Consider the following 21,255-nt stretch of genomic DNA (forward strand, 5'->3'; position numbering starts at 1 on the left):
TGTAATATTTTAATGCTTAAAATTCCTCCCACACACATTTAGTCCTGTTGTCCTTAGGAAGGTGATGGCACTTAGTGATTCTACACATCGGTACTGTAATTGTTCTAATAAGAGTTAAAAAGAATACATGTACATTCATGACATTCTATTATTTTCAATGTGAATTTCTTTATGGTTTGTTGTGTATAAGCACGCAGTATGCTTTTTACCCTTTAATGCTTAATAACCAAAATAAGCATGAGCTGTTTTTATTCCTTTCATCTTTTAATTTGACTGATTACTGTACAGCTGTGTTAATTTGCTTTAAGGTGCTGTTATTACAGATTTGGTTATTTTTTTCCAAAAATGTTGATTATAAACACAGAGGGAATTGTGGCCTTTTTTGGATTGTGGACTTTAATATTTAGATTGATCCGATTATTTTAAAATACATTTAAAAAATAAAATCCAGCCTGCCCTTTCCAGTATGTTATTCTTGCAGTCCCTTGACTGCCCTGATGTGTTATAGAAAGCCTGTACTTGTTTAGCATATTCACTCAGTAGAAGCTGATGCTTCAGAGCTGGATAGACTCCAACTAATGTAACCTAGACAGATGAATATGGATTGAATTTACACCTGCACCCAGTTGTTACAATATGTTTGTTTCGCTTTTCTGCTAGCAGTGCTATTTTCCTTTGCTTAATCAGATTTGTTTTTGGAACCACTGCCGATTTCTTGAATGTGACTGGGAGGAGTTTATTTGTTTCCCCTTCACTTCCGGTCAGGCAGACACAAAGTCATACTCCCGTCAGAGATTATTTTGGGGGGGGGGGGGCAGGAAATGTCCAAAAATACAAATTAAGGAAACATACCTTTTTTCACAAGTGTGGCACACAGTGGCGGATTAAAGTGATCAGAAGCCCCACCCATCCAATTACCAGAAAAAAGTGAGAGAAAATATGTAATATGATTCAGTGACATGTTCAGAGTAAGAGTAGCTACACCCAATTCAAACTGAATGTAGCATGAGCTGTTTGAGTTCTGAGTCTGAGGTCTGAGTTATTCTCTAGAATCTGATATTATTCCTGCAGCCACATCTCTTCAGTGTTGCAGCAGACCCTTCTTACCCAAGTCCCTTGTATATGACCCATTCCTGAAGACACTCAGTTCCACTGCAACTTCGCCTTGCGCCTTTCATATTTGAGGACAAGTGAGTTTATTTTTTGTATACTGTATCCAAGACAGGGTCACAGAGAAGCCACAGCAAGCAATGGGCACACCAGCAAGTCGGGTTCCACCCTGAACGGTACACCAGTCCATCGCAGGGCACACATAGATAGATGCATACAGACCCTCTCACACACACCAGGGCCAATTTTCCCAGAAGCCAGTTAACCTACCAGCAAGTCTTTGGACTGTGGGAGGAAACTGGAGCACCCAGAGCAACCCAGGCGAATATGGGGACATGGGGAAGCACATGCAAACTCCACACAGAAAGCACTGCTAACCATTGCACAACCACGCTGCCCTGGGGCTAGCTATCATACAGTGCATTCAAATAAGTCTACTGCAGCCCCTCCAATCCACTACATTAAAGTTCTGCAACTCCTTAATTATTTAAGAGATAATTGGCAGGATCAGTATAGCAGTTAAGAAGCTGGTTGTATCAGAGTACTGCCACAGAGCGGATTGAAAAAGCAGGAAACTAAGCTGTCTTGGTCTACTGGGACGTATTGAAGGTTCCAGGTGGGGACTTCATCCAGTATCTAGAGTGACACTGACACAAGTATTTAAACCTCTCTTTATGAAACGGGTTCTCCTCTGAATGTCAAGTGTTGTTCACTAAGATGCTGAAATCATTTTTGCATATTTTTTCATATTATTGTTTTGAGTGTATACTACTGTACATGCAACAATGCTGAAATTGACCTAATTTCTCATCCCAATGCTTTGTGTAGTTGTATATACTTTATTTTTTTAAAACAGAACTAGAATGCTAAACAACCTGAGAACCAGAGACATCTCAGGTTTGCTCATTCAGGTCAGTAATTTTATTTATACTTGGAGTTATTTTCCCTTGGATTGTGGCTACTTTACTTCTAGTAGGGTAGACCAATCAGGTGGTGATAACTTGTGTCTGCTGAGTAATCATCCCATTAATTAACAAACTTATTTATTTATTAGAATAATAATCTCCACTATTATCCCCATACCCTGGAAAATCTCCTTTGACCTCACTGGGACAACAAATGCAGAATACATGAAACATGGACAATCAATGTGCAGTAAATAACAAAACAATAAACTATAACAATATAAGATTCAATTGTGGCATTCTTATACAGTATATGCTGTCAATAAACAGTAGAACTCGGATCGGGCCTGTACATCAGAATTTAAAAGACTAAAATGTGTTATGGTGCTATGGGTGCCAGCCATCATTCAACATTAACATTAACTTCCCATAAAAAAAACCTCTTGGCATACATAGTAGAATGATTAAGCTATTTCTGAGCAATAATTTTGCTGGCCATGTTTATAATTCTTGAGAGCTCAGCTCACCCCTGACACCAACATTTCCACACCAAGTGGAGATGCTAAGAGAGAGCACGGTCTCTACCATGCTTGTGTAGGCTAAAACTAGGATATGTTTGTTTACATCAAAGCTCTTGAAACCTTCTCAAGACAAATTATCTCTGCATGGCTTTTTAACAACATTCTCTGTAGTCTAATGTATAGTATTCAACCTTTATACCCGGATACTTAAAACAAGGAGCTGTCTCCACCAGCTGATCATTTATATTTATAGTTTGAAGTGTGGCTTGCTGACAAGTGTAGCACTAATGTTTCTATTTTCTTGAAGTTTATTTCCAAAGTGCTTGACTGTCACTAATTAATGAGTTAATATTTTATGGTTCAAAAGGTGTTAAAATAACAGTAAACCTCCCACAAAGCAAATTGTAAGGAGGACCTGCATATTATAGACAGTGCAGAAATTACACTAGTAAATGATACAGAGTGACAGCAGCATAAAACCCACTAAAGCTTTAAACTTTTATTTGACAATAGCCAGTATAATTTCATGTTTTCAAAAGCTTGTAACCACGCCTGTCTGAAATCTTCCCAGCCTGCCCTTGTGCTGTGCAAATTGTCAATTCCGTAGCTGTGAGAGGCATCAGCAGTGATTATTAACCCCCCCAGCCTCTCTCTCATTTTCCCCCAATGGTGCATTCATTACCAAAGACCTTCTAAATAGATTGGTGTCGCTTTTGGCTCATCCCCTTGACACATTGCTTAACACTTGAAAAACAATGCCAGTTGTTAGCATTTAATTACTTTGTGGAGTGCAGGCATTTCCCTGCTGAAAGGAAGAATGTTGTTCTCCTTTTGTCATTTCTTTTTCTTTCCAGCATTTCTGAACTGTAAATGATACAGCCATGGGAAAACCAGGTAAAAAAGCCATCAAGCTCAATGACAGCAGACAAATTTCTGATCACTGCCATGGCTTTCTCAAAAACTTTTTCTCTTTCTCTCAAAATGTAAAAGCATGATTATTGCTCATCTGGTTTTAAGAAGTGTTGTCTGAAAAAAAGGCTCACTTACACATGGAAAAAATGTTTTGCAAATCATCCCCTACCTGTAGTTTTTTAAACTTCTGAACCAATGAGAATTGTTGAGAAGTGTGGTTCTCTTGGTTTAACATTCTCTAACTGCACATGGGCTAGCCAGCTCAACGGTGCAGTGCTTCTATGGTATTTTAAACTATGTCTCAGCAGTATGAAGTAGCAGAGATGGCTCTGGACTTGTAACTGGAACGTTTTAGGTTTTAAAGCACCCTGTTGAACCCCTGAGCAAGTTGTTTTACTGAGACCATTTAAATAAAATGCTTAGCAGTACTAATACTTGCCAGCAGCCATATGACCCTGCAACTCACACCTGGGAACCCACTGAAGCTCGGCAGGTGCGAGTCTAGTCAGTCCCTACAGTAGAAGGGAGACCTCCTGGGAAAAACTAAGGTTGCTGCTTGAAGAGGTATAGTGATGGGGACACCGTTCTCCTCCCCAATAATAGCTGATGTGCGGTGAGCATTCTGTCACTCGCTATGGCTGCCATTACATCATCCAGGTGGGGCTGCACATTGGTGGTGGTGCAGGGGATCCCCATTACCTGTACAGCGCTTTGGCATTGAGTGAAGCGCTATATAAGTGTAAGCAATTATTATTATTAACACGATACAATAGATAAAAACATCAACTAAACAAATTAATAATAATATATGGAGAGGTTATTGGTTATTACTAGGAGGTTCATACTGTATATAATTATCTGTGAATCTGTGAATTATCTTGTTTTACTTTATAAAAACAAGATTAAATTAAGAAGTAGAAGAGGGCGGAACAACTTATGTGCACTCTGGTTTCTTCAAATATGCTTTGTCTTTGTCTATTGTATTCAAAGATACAGCACTGTTGACCTTCTCTTAATACAAGACATTTTATTTCAAGGCAATTCTAGATAAAATCTCTACACGTTTTTGCACAATTATAAGTGTTTTGCCACTTATAATTTTTTATAACACTTATAAGTGTTTTGCCACAAGTCTATTTTTGTATAAAAAGTAGATTCACAATCTACTTGTTAGAGACAAACAGCATCAATACTACAAAAATGTTTCTTCAAGCTGTATGAAATAACCATGTTGTATATTTTATATTTTCTAAAAAAAATAATTATCAAACCTGCTTAAAGTCTGAGCCTGAAACTCAGCACTGACATTTTTGCCTTCTGAGAAAATGAAGGTGTCTCTGATATACACAGCATGTAGGAGAAATGTTTTCCTTAGCACATATGACATAGGACATAATATGAGTTTGATTGGTTAAAAGTAGCTTAATTATTGGTAGCATTCCGACGCCAGCTCTAATTAACTTTGCATGAAATTCTGAGATTCTGGGATGCAGTGACGCAGGAGACATTCAGTCTGCACTGCTGCTGTTCCACTACCATTGTTCGGCTTTGCTCATGCTCCTCTTTTCTGCTCCCCCAGTGTGCCTGCTGCATATCCTGAACTGAAAGCTATTTCTTTCATTGTGGGTAAACGGGAGAAAGTGATTGCGTCCCACTCACAGTCTCATTCAGCTCATTACCTGTTGTAATGAATGACACATCGAGCCCTTAGGCAGTTTGCTGCACTGTTCTAACAGTTTGCACCACAAACTGCCATTCAAAGATCTTCTGCATTGTTGCCTCGTTTCTGAAAGGTGGGCGTAATTCACCGATTGGATGGCTAGTTTTTTGCTATTCTGTATGCATTAATTCCAGATACACTCACCCTCATGGGAACTGTGTGTGATGCTAGGAGTCAGTGTCCCACTTTTGGACTGCTGTCTATGTTGATCGCTAAGTTGTGCACTGAATCGACGCAGCAATCACCGTCTCCTGTCATCCCACTTCTGATAAATTATTTTCCTGTACCTTTGAATGGTGAGGTTACAAAGAGTTCAGTGCACACTCGTGAACAAAAAGCTAACTAGAAGTCAGCTCAAAAGCATGTTATTTCATTACCATTCTGGCTTCCTGTGGTGGTTCATATCCACCTGTGCTTGCAGTGCCTGATCGCTGGGCTGTCTCCCAGGACTGACCTTCACCTTGCGCCCTTGCTGCTTTGTTCTTTTTGTTATGCCTTGTTCCAAGGCCAGTGTGTCTGCATCACACTAGTGCTCTTGTTGCATCTCCTCTGTGATCTGAACACTGTTTATAAGAGGTTGCAGAGCTCTTGGGTTGAACAGATCAAATAGTAGCATGAGCCTGCACACTCACATTGCACATGTCCCCACCTCTCTTTGTCTCTTTTTCACCATTTTTGTTTTATTTCTGGTCTTTTTGACGCCATGACAACCCGACTCAGCATACGGAACCTACTGTACTTTTATAGAGCTCATGTTGCAAAGAAAAAAAAGGGGGAATTCGTCTCTGTTTTTAAATCAGGTTCCAGTCAGAAATGAATGTGTACTGCTTATTTCTTTAAAATCATTTACTGTTAAATGAAATATCTTCTTACAATAGCTGTGCGATTCTGCTGAAAAAAGGCACAGCTTGCTTTTTCACTATGACCACACACACTGGGAACAGGCTAGTCCACTTCTCCTGAAGCCACTGTGGGTTGTGTGCAGCTGGCTGTGGATGACCGAGGACTCACACTCTGCCCTGGTTTGTCTTTGCAGATCAGCGGCGTGCGGGCTTGGAGCGGTCACGCTCACGCCACAATGGGAACCCTCTGGCGCTGTGAACCTTCTCCGTCTGCCTAGCCAGGCCCTCACACCTCACCGGGAAGAAAAAATATGTGCCAAAGAGACAGTCTCGGAAACACGAAGAGCGCTGGGAAGGAGGGGCGCATGTGTAGATAAAACAGTAAAGGGCTTTTTACGGACAACAGAGTCCTGGAAAACATGGATTGTCAAATAGGAAGAGAGCATCAAAGGCCATCTGGTGGCTACATGTCCGAAGCCTTACTTACTAATTTATTTACTTACTGTGTCTTTACTTTGCAAAGGACATGGCTAATTACATTGAGGGTTGCTTTTATTTTACTTTTTCAGCTTGTTTGTTTTTAATCTGACATATGTTAAGTTGCCCATCTGTCTTTTTTCTGCCTCACTTGTGATAGAAGCCAGAGAGTAGCACTCAGTGCCAGACAGTTCTGTCTGCTAGTGACTCCTCCCTGGCTACCTGCTGAAATGCAGGACAAAAGCGTCTGAGAGGTCCTGAAAACTAAACCACTTAGGTCCTCTCACCTCACTACTTGATCTGAATAGCAATGCAGTTGTGGAAAACCTTCCTATTCGCCTGGTAACGTTTTCTTCTTTTCAGCTGCAGAATTATTTAATGCAAATGTGTTCAATTATTCTGGGTCAAATTTTGCATGATTTACATTTGATTGCAGTCTCTCATATTTTGTATGAATCAGAATTATTACATGGTATTTTGCTGGTATTTCATTTTCTCATTATCTGTGATCTCTACGCAAATGTCTGTCCACAGCTGCTTATTTCAACACCAGCACTGAAGAGAACAGTGTTTCAACACATATTTAAAAATATAGAGCATGTTAAAACTAAACATATTCTACAGAAAACTCTGAGGAGGAACAGTCTCTATCTTCTATGTTGGTACAGTACTCAAGAAATAACAGTTTTAATTTTAATCTTCGCTAAAAATAAGACAATTACATCAATACATTTTCTCCAGTCCGTATGACCTATTTACTTTTAAAAACCCAAGTGTCAATGAAGTAATTGAAGTTAGAATTATGGAGTTTAAAAAAAGCTTTGTCCAAGTTTGGACATATCTTTAGCTGTTTTTGTAAAGATATTATATTTTTATTAGATCTACAATTTTGAAGTACAATTGCTAGGTAGATTTTTTTGATTGCTTGAGTCTTCAGCAAGGGTGGTATTCCATAACCTTCTGTGGATAGCTAGTAGCCTTAAGATACCTTTTCAGAACTCTTTATTTTTGTAAAGAGCAAAGCAGTTAAGCCTAAGTACTTTCCAGCTGTATGGCCAGCGCTCCTCTCAACTAAGGTCTTAACTTTCCAAATCCGTTTCAAAAACTGGCCCTGCAACAACAAAAAGGCATACTTTGTTGTTCCAAAGTTCTTTAAACAACGACAAAACAAAGCCCTTAATGAATAAAAATTGTGCTCTGTAAAAAGACAACGTGGACTGAATGCTATTACTGCCTCTGTTGCTGTAAAGAGCTGAATAACTGGAAAACCAACCCTGGGTTTTCAGATTCTTCTCTTCACCACTGGGCATCTAACTTGTGTTCAGGGGCCATTAAAGATTCTCCTTAAGTGTTTTTAGAAATGGATTTGTCTGTCAGTTTTTTTGAGTGCCCCTGGCTGCCCTCTCTGAGCAGACACAGTGGGCAGAGTCAAATGAAGACATCGCATACCAAGTTTAAAGGCACTTTAACTATAGGGGTTTAAAACAACATGGCGACTGCATTTTGAAAGAATCATTAACAGCCTCCTACACAAGTTACTACCAGACCTTTGGGCAAAAGCAGCCAGTTACAAACACAGTGCAATTCAAAACACTTTCTTTGTTTTGGAGCCTTTAGCATGTGCTTTCAAATCAAGCAAAGTAATCAAAACAAGAAGTTTTTAAAAGAGAAATAAGTCAATTTCCTCATTGTGGGCAAGTAACAAATACTAATTTAATGTACCATATATCAACAGCATGAAAAGGGATAACCTGAGTGTTTTCTGCATCTCACTTTTATCACTACTCATCTGTTTTCACACAGTCAGATATGGAAAATTGTGTTAATACGAGTTTATCAGCCTCCTTTCCACAGATATACATATGTATATATTTTTCATAGTAAGCTGTGGTGCAAACAGCTTTGTGAAATCCTTGTTTTGCAGTGGAGCTCTGCTAATTTTGCACTTGCCTGGGTTTTCTCTGCTACATATAAAAGAGCAGAACCAAGACATCCAATTCCACAACACTGATGTATAGAACACAAACATGCACATCCAGAGGAATTACATTTTTAACATATTGTATATTTGGGTTTGTTCTTTTTGAAATTTCTAATATAATGAAAAGAACTGTTAAGTGTTAATTATGGTGACTGTGATAATAATTAGTGGTGGGCGGTGAGGCAGTAGTGTGAATAGTATGCTTTGATTGTAACACCACTGACATATCTCTCAGTTCCTGTGTTTTGGACTTTTCTTTTGCTAATTCTTTTTGTCACTTCTCTTATTATCCAGAGGTGTGTTTCCAGATTGAATTTCTTTATTTTTGTAAAGCAAATTGTGATTTAGTGACTTGCAGCCTGATTACAACAAGAGCAAAGAGAGATGTTTTTGTAACAAATGTACAACTGAAGCCATTATTTGACCTTGTGTCATCTTTATTAGGTCTCGGTAATTTCACCAAGAAATTAATTTTCTAATTACAGCTCTAAAGATGAGCAGGAAGAACAGAAACAAAAAAAATCGGAAACAATTTTTTTTTTATGAGCTGTAAATTGCTGCCGTCCAGAAACAGTCTATCATGGTTAATCTGTTTAGTTCAATAAACAACACAATATATCATGAAGGAAAGCATTTTCCAGATTGCTTGCAGTCACTGGTGCTTTCATTAACCCCATGACTTTTTTGACATAATCAAATTCCATTGTATGTCATAGCAAATCACAACAGAGCAGGCCAAGACATCACTGAGATCTTTCACATGAATGTATTGAACTGTCATCTAGGCTGTCGTGTGGTTTTCTGCTGTCTATCTCTTATTGTTTAAAACATGTTCCCTTTTTTCTAGAAAGGTTGAAGTCATGCTACTGTTTGATCTGTTCAACTAATGAGGTTCTGGTTAACTAGACGCATTGGAGTAACTTTTTTCTTTCTGATCTACTGTAGATTCTGTAAGAACATACTGTATGTGGGAGGTGGATAAAGATAATGTGGAGATTTATTGATCCCGAACATCTCGACACTGTTTTGTTTTAATTTTGCAGGAAATGCTGCTCTTTTCCCTCTCCCATCCGACATCTATTTTCAGTGCCAAGTTTGTATCTAGAGAACGAAAATTGGTACTTAACAGTGCTCTTACAAAGCCTGTTGCCCTTCAGTCTTCAGTCCTCAATTATCTCAAATCTTACACTGATTTGCAGTTTTCACAACCACTTTGTGAAATTAAGACTTTTTAGGTCTGCTTGGTATTTTTCTTTTTAAAGCCACTGGAACAGACAGCCACTTCAGGAGAAATCCTCCTGTTGTTTTTTTTTGTCATTTGATTTTTCCTCAGAACCATTTACTTTCACTTTTTCTTAGATGTAATCTGTCTTGGAGACTGACGAATGCGGGTCACAATTCCAGCAAAAGGCAAATGTCATCTAATTTTAAGACTCTGATTTGTATCATTATATTTTTCAAGGTTTTACAATGAATGTGAACCACATCACAGTGTACAGAGATAACACAATTTCAGTGAATTATATAAACATGTATTTGATTGCTATAAATGTTCTTCTATTCAATGGTGGAAAAAAAACATTTATAAAAAATGTCCAGTGACAGAGGTGATGGAAAGCCTACAAGTTATGTAGGCTTTAAAGATGAAAGAACCCTGTTGTTTTTTTAAATACTATTTTTTAATTATATTGTTGTTTGTTTTGCAATATACAAAATGTGGTAGTACTGTAATCATATTCAGGTTTCTGCTGATGTTTTACTAAAACCTTCTGTGACACACAGGTGCACTGTGTGTACATGGATGTAGGTGTGTCCTTTCTGTTTCAACATTTGATTAGGAAAAATAACTTTCTAGGATGAAAGATCCCCCTATAAAGGCCCATGATGATACCTCTGTGTTGTGGCAGACAAGAATGCACTCCACTTTATTTTGCAAAAAGCACCTGTTCTGTTATGGTTTATATACATATTCAGTACATCATCAACTGAAAAAGACGTTGTTGTCTCTATAGAAAGAGACTGCAGCTTTTCAGAGGGATATGTCATTCACTCCTTTGTGCTTATTTTGTCTACTGGTGACTGATGTTTAATTACTACATTATTGTACCCTTTTAAAGAAGAAAAAGAAATCTTGCAGATCATAATTATATGGTATAGTATATTAACCGTGTATATATAAAAATACAGTCCATACATTTTGAAGGGGTATGCACAGTTTGAAAAGTGTCATTTGCAAATTGGTGCTCTGTTATGCGGGAACACAGCTTGGAATATTTTTTTTTCTTAAATGCTGCACTTTTTTAGTCTGTTATGTATTGTTTTTTTAAAGAGCCATTTAAACAAAAACGCTTTGCCATGGCAACCAGTTAATTAAAGAGGTTATGTTTTTTTAATGTACAGCTTCAAGCAAAAGATTTATCATGATAAGTCAGTATCTGTGCCTTCACCTGATTTACACATCAGATACTAAGGGATTCTGTTAAATAAATAATAAATCTGACATTTTGATGATGTATTAATACTACTATAATTAGCCCTACCTACCTTTAGGATTAACATCACAATGTTTTATTGTGTTAAAAATTTTTATTTGTACCATCTTTATTTTATATTGGTCACTCTAAGATAAAGTATTCACACTGTTCCTGCATAAAGTATAAATGCTCAAAATGAATAATAACCACGTTGTGATATAAAATTAAACCTTGAATATGTATCTTTCTTTATAATGTTCTTTTTGAGTGTCAGCTCTAGTCAAGACCATGTATTAAACAACGATGCTTCAGTCCTCATGGGACGAGGGAAAGCCATCAGCGGACAGAGGTACTACTTTCCAGTCCAAATCGCCCCTGCAGTAATTGATTTAAGTGCACTTTTAGGCAAATAAGCAAAATAAAAAGAACTCTTCTATCACAGTAATCATTGTTAATGAACACCTCTACTATAGTTTTAAAGACGTGGCTATAAGGCAGTAGGTTTGATAGGTAGACAGATATGAATTATGGAATATATGAATATTAATTAGCTATGTCTGTTTCGCAGAAGGACTTGAAGACATGACATGTTTTTGCGTGTATGAGGGCTCACTGTGGCCTGACTGTGACTCGACTTCAGTGAACTTCAGTGTGTTTAAGGGCAACTGGGTCCTCCCTGTGTATTATGGGATTGTTGGGAAACAGATCTGTCAGTGTATACACAAACTGGAATAAGTTCTTTTTTACACAGCTTTCCAGCACTGTGAAAAAGCCATAGCTAATATTCTTCTATCCCATAACTCATAGTGACTTTAAAACACTTTAGCTCCGATGCTGCTTCTTAATCACATTCATAGATGCGCTACCCGTTTACAGTTCAGTCAGTTGCAGCACAGAATTACAGATACTGCATATAAAATCAGTAAATATGTGGATATTGGGGTTCAGGCCTTTAATGTTATTGTACCGTATCTGCCCTTTTCATGCAATTTAAAGTGGAATTAGAACATCCTGAATCACATGGATACTGAATCTCCAGGATTTTATTTCTTTTTTACTGTACCTAATAAATGGCAATACTGGTAATATCTTATAATAATAAAATAGAAATATTTAAATAAAAATTACAAATAATAATGCGATACCATGATGCCAAGAAAGTCAGAGGTGTCTTCAAAGATCCATTCAGAGATGCGAAAATTCCTAAGGATCACCTCTAAGTTAAGAAATGTGTGTGGCTTGTTGTGGGAAAATTATTCAGTCAAAAGGAAGCATATGTTTAATAAAGAAATTGTTGGAAAATACTTTAAATAATTAGAGCCTGTAAAAGCAAAGTGAGCCTTGAAATGTTTGAGTCACATAAGCATGAAACAAGTGATTTTCCTTTTAAGTCTGCCAGATTCGTACTGGTACATTTTTTGCAGCCTTTGATTCTCTGCGAGCACTAAAAATGGTAGCAATTACTCTGATAATTCTGGTAAATAGCACAAGTAATGCAGCAGAAATGCCTATTAGTGCTGTTACCTGTATATATACTGTGTATATATTCATCCATTCAGGTTTCTATCATCACAAATCTCCTTATTCCTGGAAAGGGTCAAAGGAACACAGAGCCTATCCCACAGCTGGAGCGGTTAAGATCGGCAAGATCCATCTTAGGCTGCATAGAAACATAAATGAGCTTCGTTTGGAGTCCACATTTAACCAAGCCAGCATGTCCTTTCAAGGTGGGAAGATACCAGAGCTCCCAGAGTAAATCCATGCACATACTGTATGCAGACTCTCCACAGAATGTGCTGCTGATGGGAATCAAGCCCAGGACCCAAGAATGAGGATGCAGAACTGACCTCTACACCAGCAAAGTATATGCATGACATTATATGTCGCTTGCAGCATAGATATAGATATACACACTGACACACCTCAGGGTACTGCTTGAAATAGTATTGAAATGTTAAATGCTTTCTCATCAACATCAGTGCTAAACTGAATTTCCTGGGTAGATACTGAGTATACAAGGTCCTTTTAATCAGAGAAGTGAAACATTTTTACACCTATTAAAAGGACAGAGCTCATCAGCCAAGTAAAACAACTATATGCCCAACCCTCATCCGCATTGCAGCAAAAAAAGTGTGATGTTATAAATGTAAATTCTTAAAGTTAGCTTATGAGGAGAAAATAAATAGACCCAATGTCTCTGACTGACAGCAGCCCTTTGTTTTATCTGTCTCTAAGTTAGAGAGAGTCTTCTAAGGTTTCTATGAATATTTCTATGGGCTGAGAGCTTGAGAAGAAAATGCTATGTCATCCAATCTTCTCTGCAAGCCAACACAAATGGAACGATAATGACGTTTCTGTGCTTTGTGCAGTCTGTAGTTGTGTAGAAACACAGCTGTCAAGTTGTTAGTTTAGAAAATTTAAAACATTCCTTCATTTGATCATAATAGTGATAAATGTGTTTGTAGACACATTTTAATTCATTGCAACTTCCTTGAGTTAAAATGTGAGTTCAAATTTCTAGCCTCTAGGAATTTATTTTTCCATCGGTACAATCAAAATAGGCTTTGTCCTATTTGCTCCTGGTTTAGGTAATTTCTGTATACTCTTTCCTACACATTCAAACTATAGACCAGGTACTAATCTGCTGCATTTCAAACCCACCTCAGTAAACTTTGAAATAAATCTTTGAATAGCAAAAATAACATTAAAAAAATGACAGATTGAAGTCTGAATTTTAAATTGTGACATCACCATCTCTTGGGAAGTCCTGAAATGATACATTGGTCCTGTTCCTGTCTTATGCTTTGAAATTCCTTTTGCTTTATAGCACAAATGTTGTGCTATACTCAATATCCCAGTGCTATATTCAATGACACAGTCTATTTTTAGTTCAAGTGCATCACATGCTGGAAATTGACCACTTGCACTGCACTGTACTTTAACTAGATCTAATTAATGCATTTGTTTATGTGAATGCATGTGCATGTACTGTGTGTATACGCTCACTTACAGTAATTTCACTGTCTATTTAGAGAGAGAGAAAAAGGATAGTTATTCTCGTAATAATCTGTTGGGGTTGTGCATAAATATTTCCTGCATCCACTACAGAAAAAGGCAGATGGATATTTTTGCACGTTAAAAAAAAGGCAATCTGCCTCTTCCAGCATTAGTAGCATTTTTAATCAGTGCATAATTTTTTTAATTGTTAAATGTTGTCATCTTTATTCCTGTGTTGCTGTTAATGTGCATAACTGGGGTATTTGCTTTTGGAACAGATTGCAATGTGTGACATGGAATTGAACCTAGAACCCAAGAGCTGAAAGCCAACAGCACTCAACCCCTGTTGTGCGTTTAAAAAATTGGTTCCATTGGTTCAAATGGTCTTTTTTAGAAAGCGGAAATCATTGAGATTCTTTGCAGAGCTGGAGACACAAATGTCAAAATGAACCAGGTAAGATTCTGGCCACTCTTTATCTGTATCATTTCATTCCTTGCTAATAAATTACTGTGTCTTTGGGAAGCTTTGTCAGAAGCGTTTACTGTCATGTGGAAAAACCTAGACAATGTGGTGGAAAAAAGCAAGAGGAACAAAAACTACTTGAAGAAGTTAAGACAGAAAGAGCGAGGTTTAGGATGGGAGTGGAAACAATATACAGTAGATAACATGGATGGAGCACATGAAGGAATATGCTGTAGAATTCTGCATGTAGATAAATTATCCATCAGTGATGTTAATCCTGTCAACTCCTGATAGTTTTTTTGCCCACACACTCTCCTTGTCCCTCTCTTTCAGTCTCATTCTCTCTCGAGGTACATAATAGCAGCAAGTAAACACACCACCAAGTTACTAATGCATACATAGATAAATCAGCTGTCAAAAGGAATATAACATAATTATGCTGCATTTTGCATTCCGCCTACTTTGGGTGGTAAAAAAAACTTTCCTCTTTTTCTCGCCAGCTGTTCTAATTATGTATATACAAGTATTGTGTGACAGTGCATTTACTGGAGACACAAGTTCACTAACAGTACACTGGTGTGATGTTGAGATGTGGAAAAACACACATGCTTTGTTTAGTTTTGCAGTACGTAAATGAATTCTCTGTGTCGGCTTCTCAGTGTGTCCTGTGAGAGCGTATTGCTCCATCACATCCCCTGCTTCTTTTCATTGGTGTTTCAGATCTGGCCTGTTCTGTCTGTCCTGGCCCTCGGGGTCAGCCGTCTGCTGCTGTGGTGTGACAACCCATATTGATCCTAGCAGGCAGCACAGAATCCTGCTCCGCTCCTCGGTTGAACATCTGCCCCTGGAACCCCTGCCCGCCCTCCTCCGGCCCCGCTACCCCTGTTTCTGAACTCCAGCTGGGAGGACACAGTGATGCTGCAGCAGAGAAAAGCAACTTTGAACTGTCACAAAGAATCCACGTCTCTCAAGCACTCATCTCTCCCCTCCTTCCTGCGCCCTGCTCTCTCCCTCTTCTCCTGGCATCCTCTCCTTTTTCCCATCCAGTTTCAGGTCATTGAGTCACACTTGCTCTCTTATGTTATTAGCCTGTTTTTCCAGTTCATAGTCTTTGTACCATTCATCTAAAAAAACAAATAAAAGTGAAGAAATGTGTAAAGGATACTGTATATGATGAATCTGGTTCTCTGGCAAGGTAACGAAGGGTGAAGTCTTTTAACTTTAAACCTTTCCAGAAAGACCATCCGCATGTTGCCCTTCTCTGTAGGATGGGGAAGAAAAAGACTAAAGGAAATGCAGTTGGAGAACAAAGTCTTAAAATGATGATTAAGTGTAACGTTAGATCAGAGAAGCGTATCTTTCATCTTCATGTGTGTTTAAGGAGCCAAACCATCTGCTTGATCTGGCTCTCAGTTCTCTCTTGTCAAGAAATGTGTTGAATCCAAAATCATTGTAGGAAGCAGGAACAGACAAAGCGCAGGTTTCCGAGATCCACTCTGAGCTCTTTTTTTCTTTTTTTTTGTGCTGTGCAATATTTCCTCTTTAAGAGCAGAAGATATTAATGATGACACTCGTGAAAACAACAGCAGATCATAATGGAAATGTCTGGGTTTTTCCCTTCTGGGACCTTAAAAGAGTTTCTCATATTCTGGTTAGACTAGTTTTGTAGGTACATTCCAGGCCCGTATGGACCCAGCCTGTCCAAGAGGATGGAGCACCTACAGTACTATATAGTTACTACATATCATCCACCTGACCTTGCTTCATCTCTCTGGAAAGCTGAATTTCTTAGCCAGTGGTGCTGCCTTGTGTAAACTCTGACAATGTGGGCACAAGAAAAGAAAATACAGTAATTGAATAAGTACCTTGCTGTAAATGGAATGCTGAAAACCTCAGGATGTTTTTTATTAAAGGCTTTCTTAAGATCATGTCACTTAAAGTACATAAAAGCCTCAGAAGAATTCCTGTTTTTGCCTTCAGCTAAACTACTCCCCATGGAATACATACACCCCGGTGCAGAACTGCTGACCACACAAACTGACTCTTAATGAAACAATAAAACAAGCCTTCTCTCGCCTATGCTATCCGTTTTAAAAATTCCACAACACTCCCCCCTCCTCCTTCTCTCTGTGCTCAGTTATTAATAATGCTCTAGTTGAAATGGACTAAGAATGTTTTTTTTTCATCTTTCCTAGGACTGTAAACGAGCAAACAAGCAGAGGCAGGTTTAGTGCTTTTATCTCTGACATAGCTCCCAAAGAGCAAGTCACACAGACCTCTGGACTGCAGGGCAGCACAGATGAAGGTAGAGGGAGATGTGCAATGTTCTCTCGTGTGTTCTTTTAGTCAAGCAAACACTCTTTAAATGTATTATAGAAATCCCTCTCTCTCTTTCCGCCTGCCTGTCTATCTGCATGCCTATGTACTGAATCCCTGTGTAAATCCTTTGTACATCTAAAAGAGGGAGAGAGCAGCCTATTTTCTTTGACACTGCTTTTAATTTAATTTTAGTTTCTTCAATCCTGGGGACTGTCCTGCTATGTGATGCAGGGCTCCTCTTAGCATGAATGTTATTTTTCATAACTGCAGCGACTGAATTTAATTTTAATATGGTTCTTTCATTGGTGCTTATAGATAATTGTTTTGTATGTTATTTGCTAGAATTTATAAACTTGCATCTACACTATGGCAGGTGTTACTGGGGTGTGACATTGACCTCTACTATTGCTTCTAATACTATTTAATAAACTCTGATGAGCCTCAGACATGCTAAGACTTATTTAATTGTAAATGCTGAAACACAATGACATGCCCATTGTTTCTACAGTATATCCTCCTCTGATTGTTTTAAGCTTCTGCCAGGGTGTTGTCTATTATATAACACTGGAGACTAATGGTCCTCAGTTTTCAGGATGTTTGGCATAATACCAATTTTAGGAGAACATAGATGTCAAAAGTGTGACATCCAGCTATTCTGGAGTGAAATTCCGAAGGGGAAAAAGAAAGGAAAGGGGGTACATCCATCAGCTGGTATGTGAACCCTGCCAGTTCAGTTTGTTCTGCCAGAGAGGGACAAGGTTGTCCTGAATGAATTAGTTCAAAACAGATCGCACACAGCCAGGGACCGAATCCAGGTTCCCTTTTATGCCTTTGCAAGTTTAGGATAAACACCCATAGAGTTTTACAATTCAGCATGGGACAGTCGACACTGTACCCCAGCGAGAAACAAAGAGACAGCTGTGATACTATAAAACGCCTTGGCTTTCCCTGAAGCATAATTTAGATCTGGTGAATCTGGAGCAGAGTATAGTGTACTGACAACTGCACATATTTATTTGAGATTATCAACTCAAATCTAATTCGACTTGGGGTGAAGGCAGATGCGAAATAAACAGTTTTAGCAGCTTTAAGTTTTTACGAAGATGCCATTTGGATTATTAGGTTATTATTTGATTATCCATTTGATTATGAGATAATTGATTTAACTCCTGACACCTGTTACTATCCTTGTGACCACAAATTCAGTCCTCACTATTACACTAATACCTGGACACACACACATGCCCTCCACTTTACTTGGCTGTTCTCACAGATGATGTCCCCTGGCCAGTTGCATAAAACACCTTCCAATATGTGTTTCATCATTATGTCACTGGAACTGACATGAATGTTGATTTTTAACACATAAGCTATTTTATGCAACCTGGGCCTACAATACCTCATGAGCAGAAGTGCCAAACTCAGCGCTATCCCAACTCAGTGCAAGGTTAAGCTAAGCCACAGGTTAGATGAGAGCATTTAAAAAAGCCAATGAAAAATGTCAGCCAATAAAACCATTCTGTCAGTACAGAAGGTTCATGAAACTCCAGGCTCTTCACAGTTCACTATTCCCTCTTGTTAACAGAAAGCCAAATCAGACTACTGAGGGTGTAGCCCACGTCAACCTGACTAATAAATCCTGAATGATACAAATGATTTAAAAAAATCATAGCTTTGACTTTTGGTTGTGTATTAGAAAAGGAAGGCATGAGAGAAAGCTTTGAACAGAAAGTGACCCACCACACTAAACGTAATAGGCTTTTCCTGATAGCAATCTGGGGAAAATAAGAAAAAACGGAGCCATATCAGCACGCAGTTTTGACAAAACAAGGAGACTTTTTTCTCTCCTCATTATCTTTTGTTGTTACCACAGAATGTGAAGATTAGATAACTCTTCAGTTAAATAGCTTGGCACATTTTTCAGAAACACATGCGCTTTGAAGCTCTGAGGCTTAAAGAACTGTTTAATAGCTTGTAAGGCCACAAGAAGGCAGTGATCGTATGGCAGAAAATGCTGACGATATCTCAGGCAAAGAGGACATTTAGGAAGTCTTTGTTGTTTAAAAGAGGAATGTGTAAGTGTGAATCACACTGACACATCTTGTCCTGTATTTGTGGAGCAGGAGTGTGGTCCTTACTGCTCAGACCGTGTCTCTCAAGCTCATCTATGAGCTAGATGGACCGAATGTTTACAAACTCTCTTTTCTTATCCTCGAGATAGGAGCCTGATTCAGTGTGCTGACACTCTACGGCTTCGGTTAATCACATCTTTAAAAGGTGTCGAGCAACTTTCAAATTCAGGAAACAAGCCATGTTTCACTGTTGACACCGAAGAGGTCCATTGGGTTGTCTTTCTGCTGGTGAGGGTTTTGAATGCTTGAATCATATCTCCTCATAGTCTTTCCTGCTCAAGACTACAAAGATCCAGTTTTAGCCCATCAGTAAAGGAATATATGCGGTTTCTATTCTCCAGACTGATTCTAGAGTAACAAAGGCATCTTTTTTTGCAATGTGGTGACCAAAAGTGTACACAATATTGTAAATTGGGATAAACTAGTGCAGTGTAAAATTGTAATGTGAAATCCTTTGATTTACAATTCATGCTTTTAACTGGATGTCCTAACATTTTATTTGTCTTTTTATTGATTCTCTACATTGTGTACAACATGTAAAATAAAATAAAAAAAATTCTTTACTTTGAGTGGTGAATGTTTGCCTTTGGATTTTTCATCTTGATGACAGCAATTTATGGTAATATTCAATGCTCATCTCATCTTGCTCTGTCAACATTTCTGATAATGGATCTTATCATCATGGATTCTGGACAGGAATCTTAGAACACTAGGTTCATATGGTATATTTATTGCAATTATTAAGATTAAAGTTTTATTAAATCAGATTATAAATATTTGTTTTTGCCTTAATATAACAATACCTGCTGTGTGTATCTGTGCATATCAAACCTTGTGACTCTTTGTAACTGCCTAAGCCCTCATACTGTGTTTCAGAATATGTTCTACTAATGTTGAGAGAGGACATTTTACCCCTTTTGTAAATTATTAGAATTAAGTTGTTTTCTAAACAAAAACGCATTTGTAAAATATTTAACTTTCTCTGTATTCAACCATTTACCTCACTTTATGCACATATAAAACAAAAAAGCAAAAAACTGAGTGAACTTTATGATGTTTGTACTTTTTTCTAAGATCAAACATGGGTACATTCTACATTATTTGCACTTTGCCATTTTCAATTGATTCCACTATCTTGTAATTGACAAATAACACCATTCCTGGCATTACCCTGGAACACTGAATCTGTAAATCTCTCATTTAATTTCATAGTTTTCCCTGCAGTCTTCAGGCCTGCATGTTTCTTCTCTCATGCCAATTATACATCACACTTGTGTAAACGTTTGATTTAGGGTTTGTGTAATACTGTGGTTTGAATTGATAGCATTGCTTTTACAAGCAAAACAGCTTAATGCGGAGGAAAAACAAGGACAGAATGTGAATTCTGGGTGCTGTTATCAAATATATACAGTATAGGTGCCAGCAGCTTCTTGTTACAACAGAGGATTGTTGGTTTTTCACCGCAGTTGTTTAAATGGAGAATTTGTCAATAAATTCAATAATAAATTAAATGGCAAGTATGAATGTTGGAAATGGAGCATTCTCCTCATTGTAAGCTTTGTGCAGAATACCCTCGCTTTGAATGAATGATTCTAGCAATTGCAGGAAGTTGAAGACTCTCACAGGAGCTTACTTTTCCTTTTGAAATTATAAAAAAAAAACATTTGCTTTAGATTCTTAAATGCCCACCCTTGCCAAGATAGAGCTTATCCTATTTATTGCCCAAGAAACAGCATGATGAAGTTTGCAAATAATTCATTACGGCTTGTAACCACGAGGCTTTTGTGAAAATAAAATCCATTAGGGTCTGCTTTGTCTGTGTAACTACTAAAACAAATGTTTACATTGTAAATTATGGCTGCTATTTTGTTTAAAAAAACGATAGTATTCATTACCCCTTCTACCTAAATTATTAAAATCTAAGTTCAAAGTGTAGATGCTGAATTATTTAGAGAATGCCAAGGGAAAATATTTAATGCAATGTTTATGAGTTTATGGACAAGACATCGCTTCACCAGAAGCTCTGTTAAAAGATGTAAGAAGTAAAGATTAAATCTTGTTTTCTGGCACCTCCAGTATTTGGTGTTAAATACACTTTACACAGCAAACGGATAGACAGCAAAGTTTTGTTGTCAGGATTTTGTTGCTTTGACTCCTTTCCCTGCACATTGTCACTCACACCTGTCATCGACTCAGCTTGTCAATGTCACCTGAGCGCTGACACGAAGTTTTCATAAAACCATCTCGTTCTTCTGGCTTGATGTCATGACACCTCGAGGGAATTGAAGCGCATTCATTATCTCTGTTTATTTTATTTTAAGAAAAGCTTTTGAAACACAGGAAACCCTTAACTTTCCTTGTGTCCTTTCTGTCTGTGCCCACCACAGTAACGCCGTCCCTGA

At 38.0% G+C, this 21,255-nt stretch overlaps 1 protein-coding gene across 9 annotated transcripts in view; it reads left to right on the top strand.

The window, feature by feature from the left end:
• Nucleotides 1-10,983, top strand: part of diaph2 (diaphanous-related formin 2) — a 491,250-nt gene extending 480,267 nt beyond the window's left edge. For all 9 annotated transcript variants that reach the window (XM_015351699.2, XM_015351694.2, XM_069193808.1 and 6 more), the window contains one exon: nucleotides 6,205-10,983. In XM_015351699.2, coding sequence (XP_015207185.1) covers nucleotides 6,205-6,269 — 65 coding nt within the window. In that variant the 3' untranslated portion in view covers nucleotides 6,270-10,983. The remainder of the gene's footprint in view (nucleotides 1-6,204) is intronic.
• The last annotated feature ends 10,272 nt before the right edge of the window (nucleotides 10,984-21,255 follow it).

This window comes from Lepisosteus oculatus, chromosome 8 (genome assembly GCF_040954835.1).
Source record: "Lepisosteus oculatus isolate fLepOcu1 chromosome 8, fLepOcu1.hap2, whole genome shotgun sequence".
Taxonomy (NCBI): domain Eukaryota; kingdom Metazoa; phylum Chordata; class Actinopteri; order Semionotiformes; family Lepisosteidae; genus Lepisosteus; species Lepisosteus oculatus.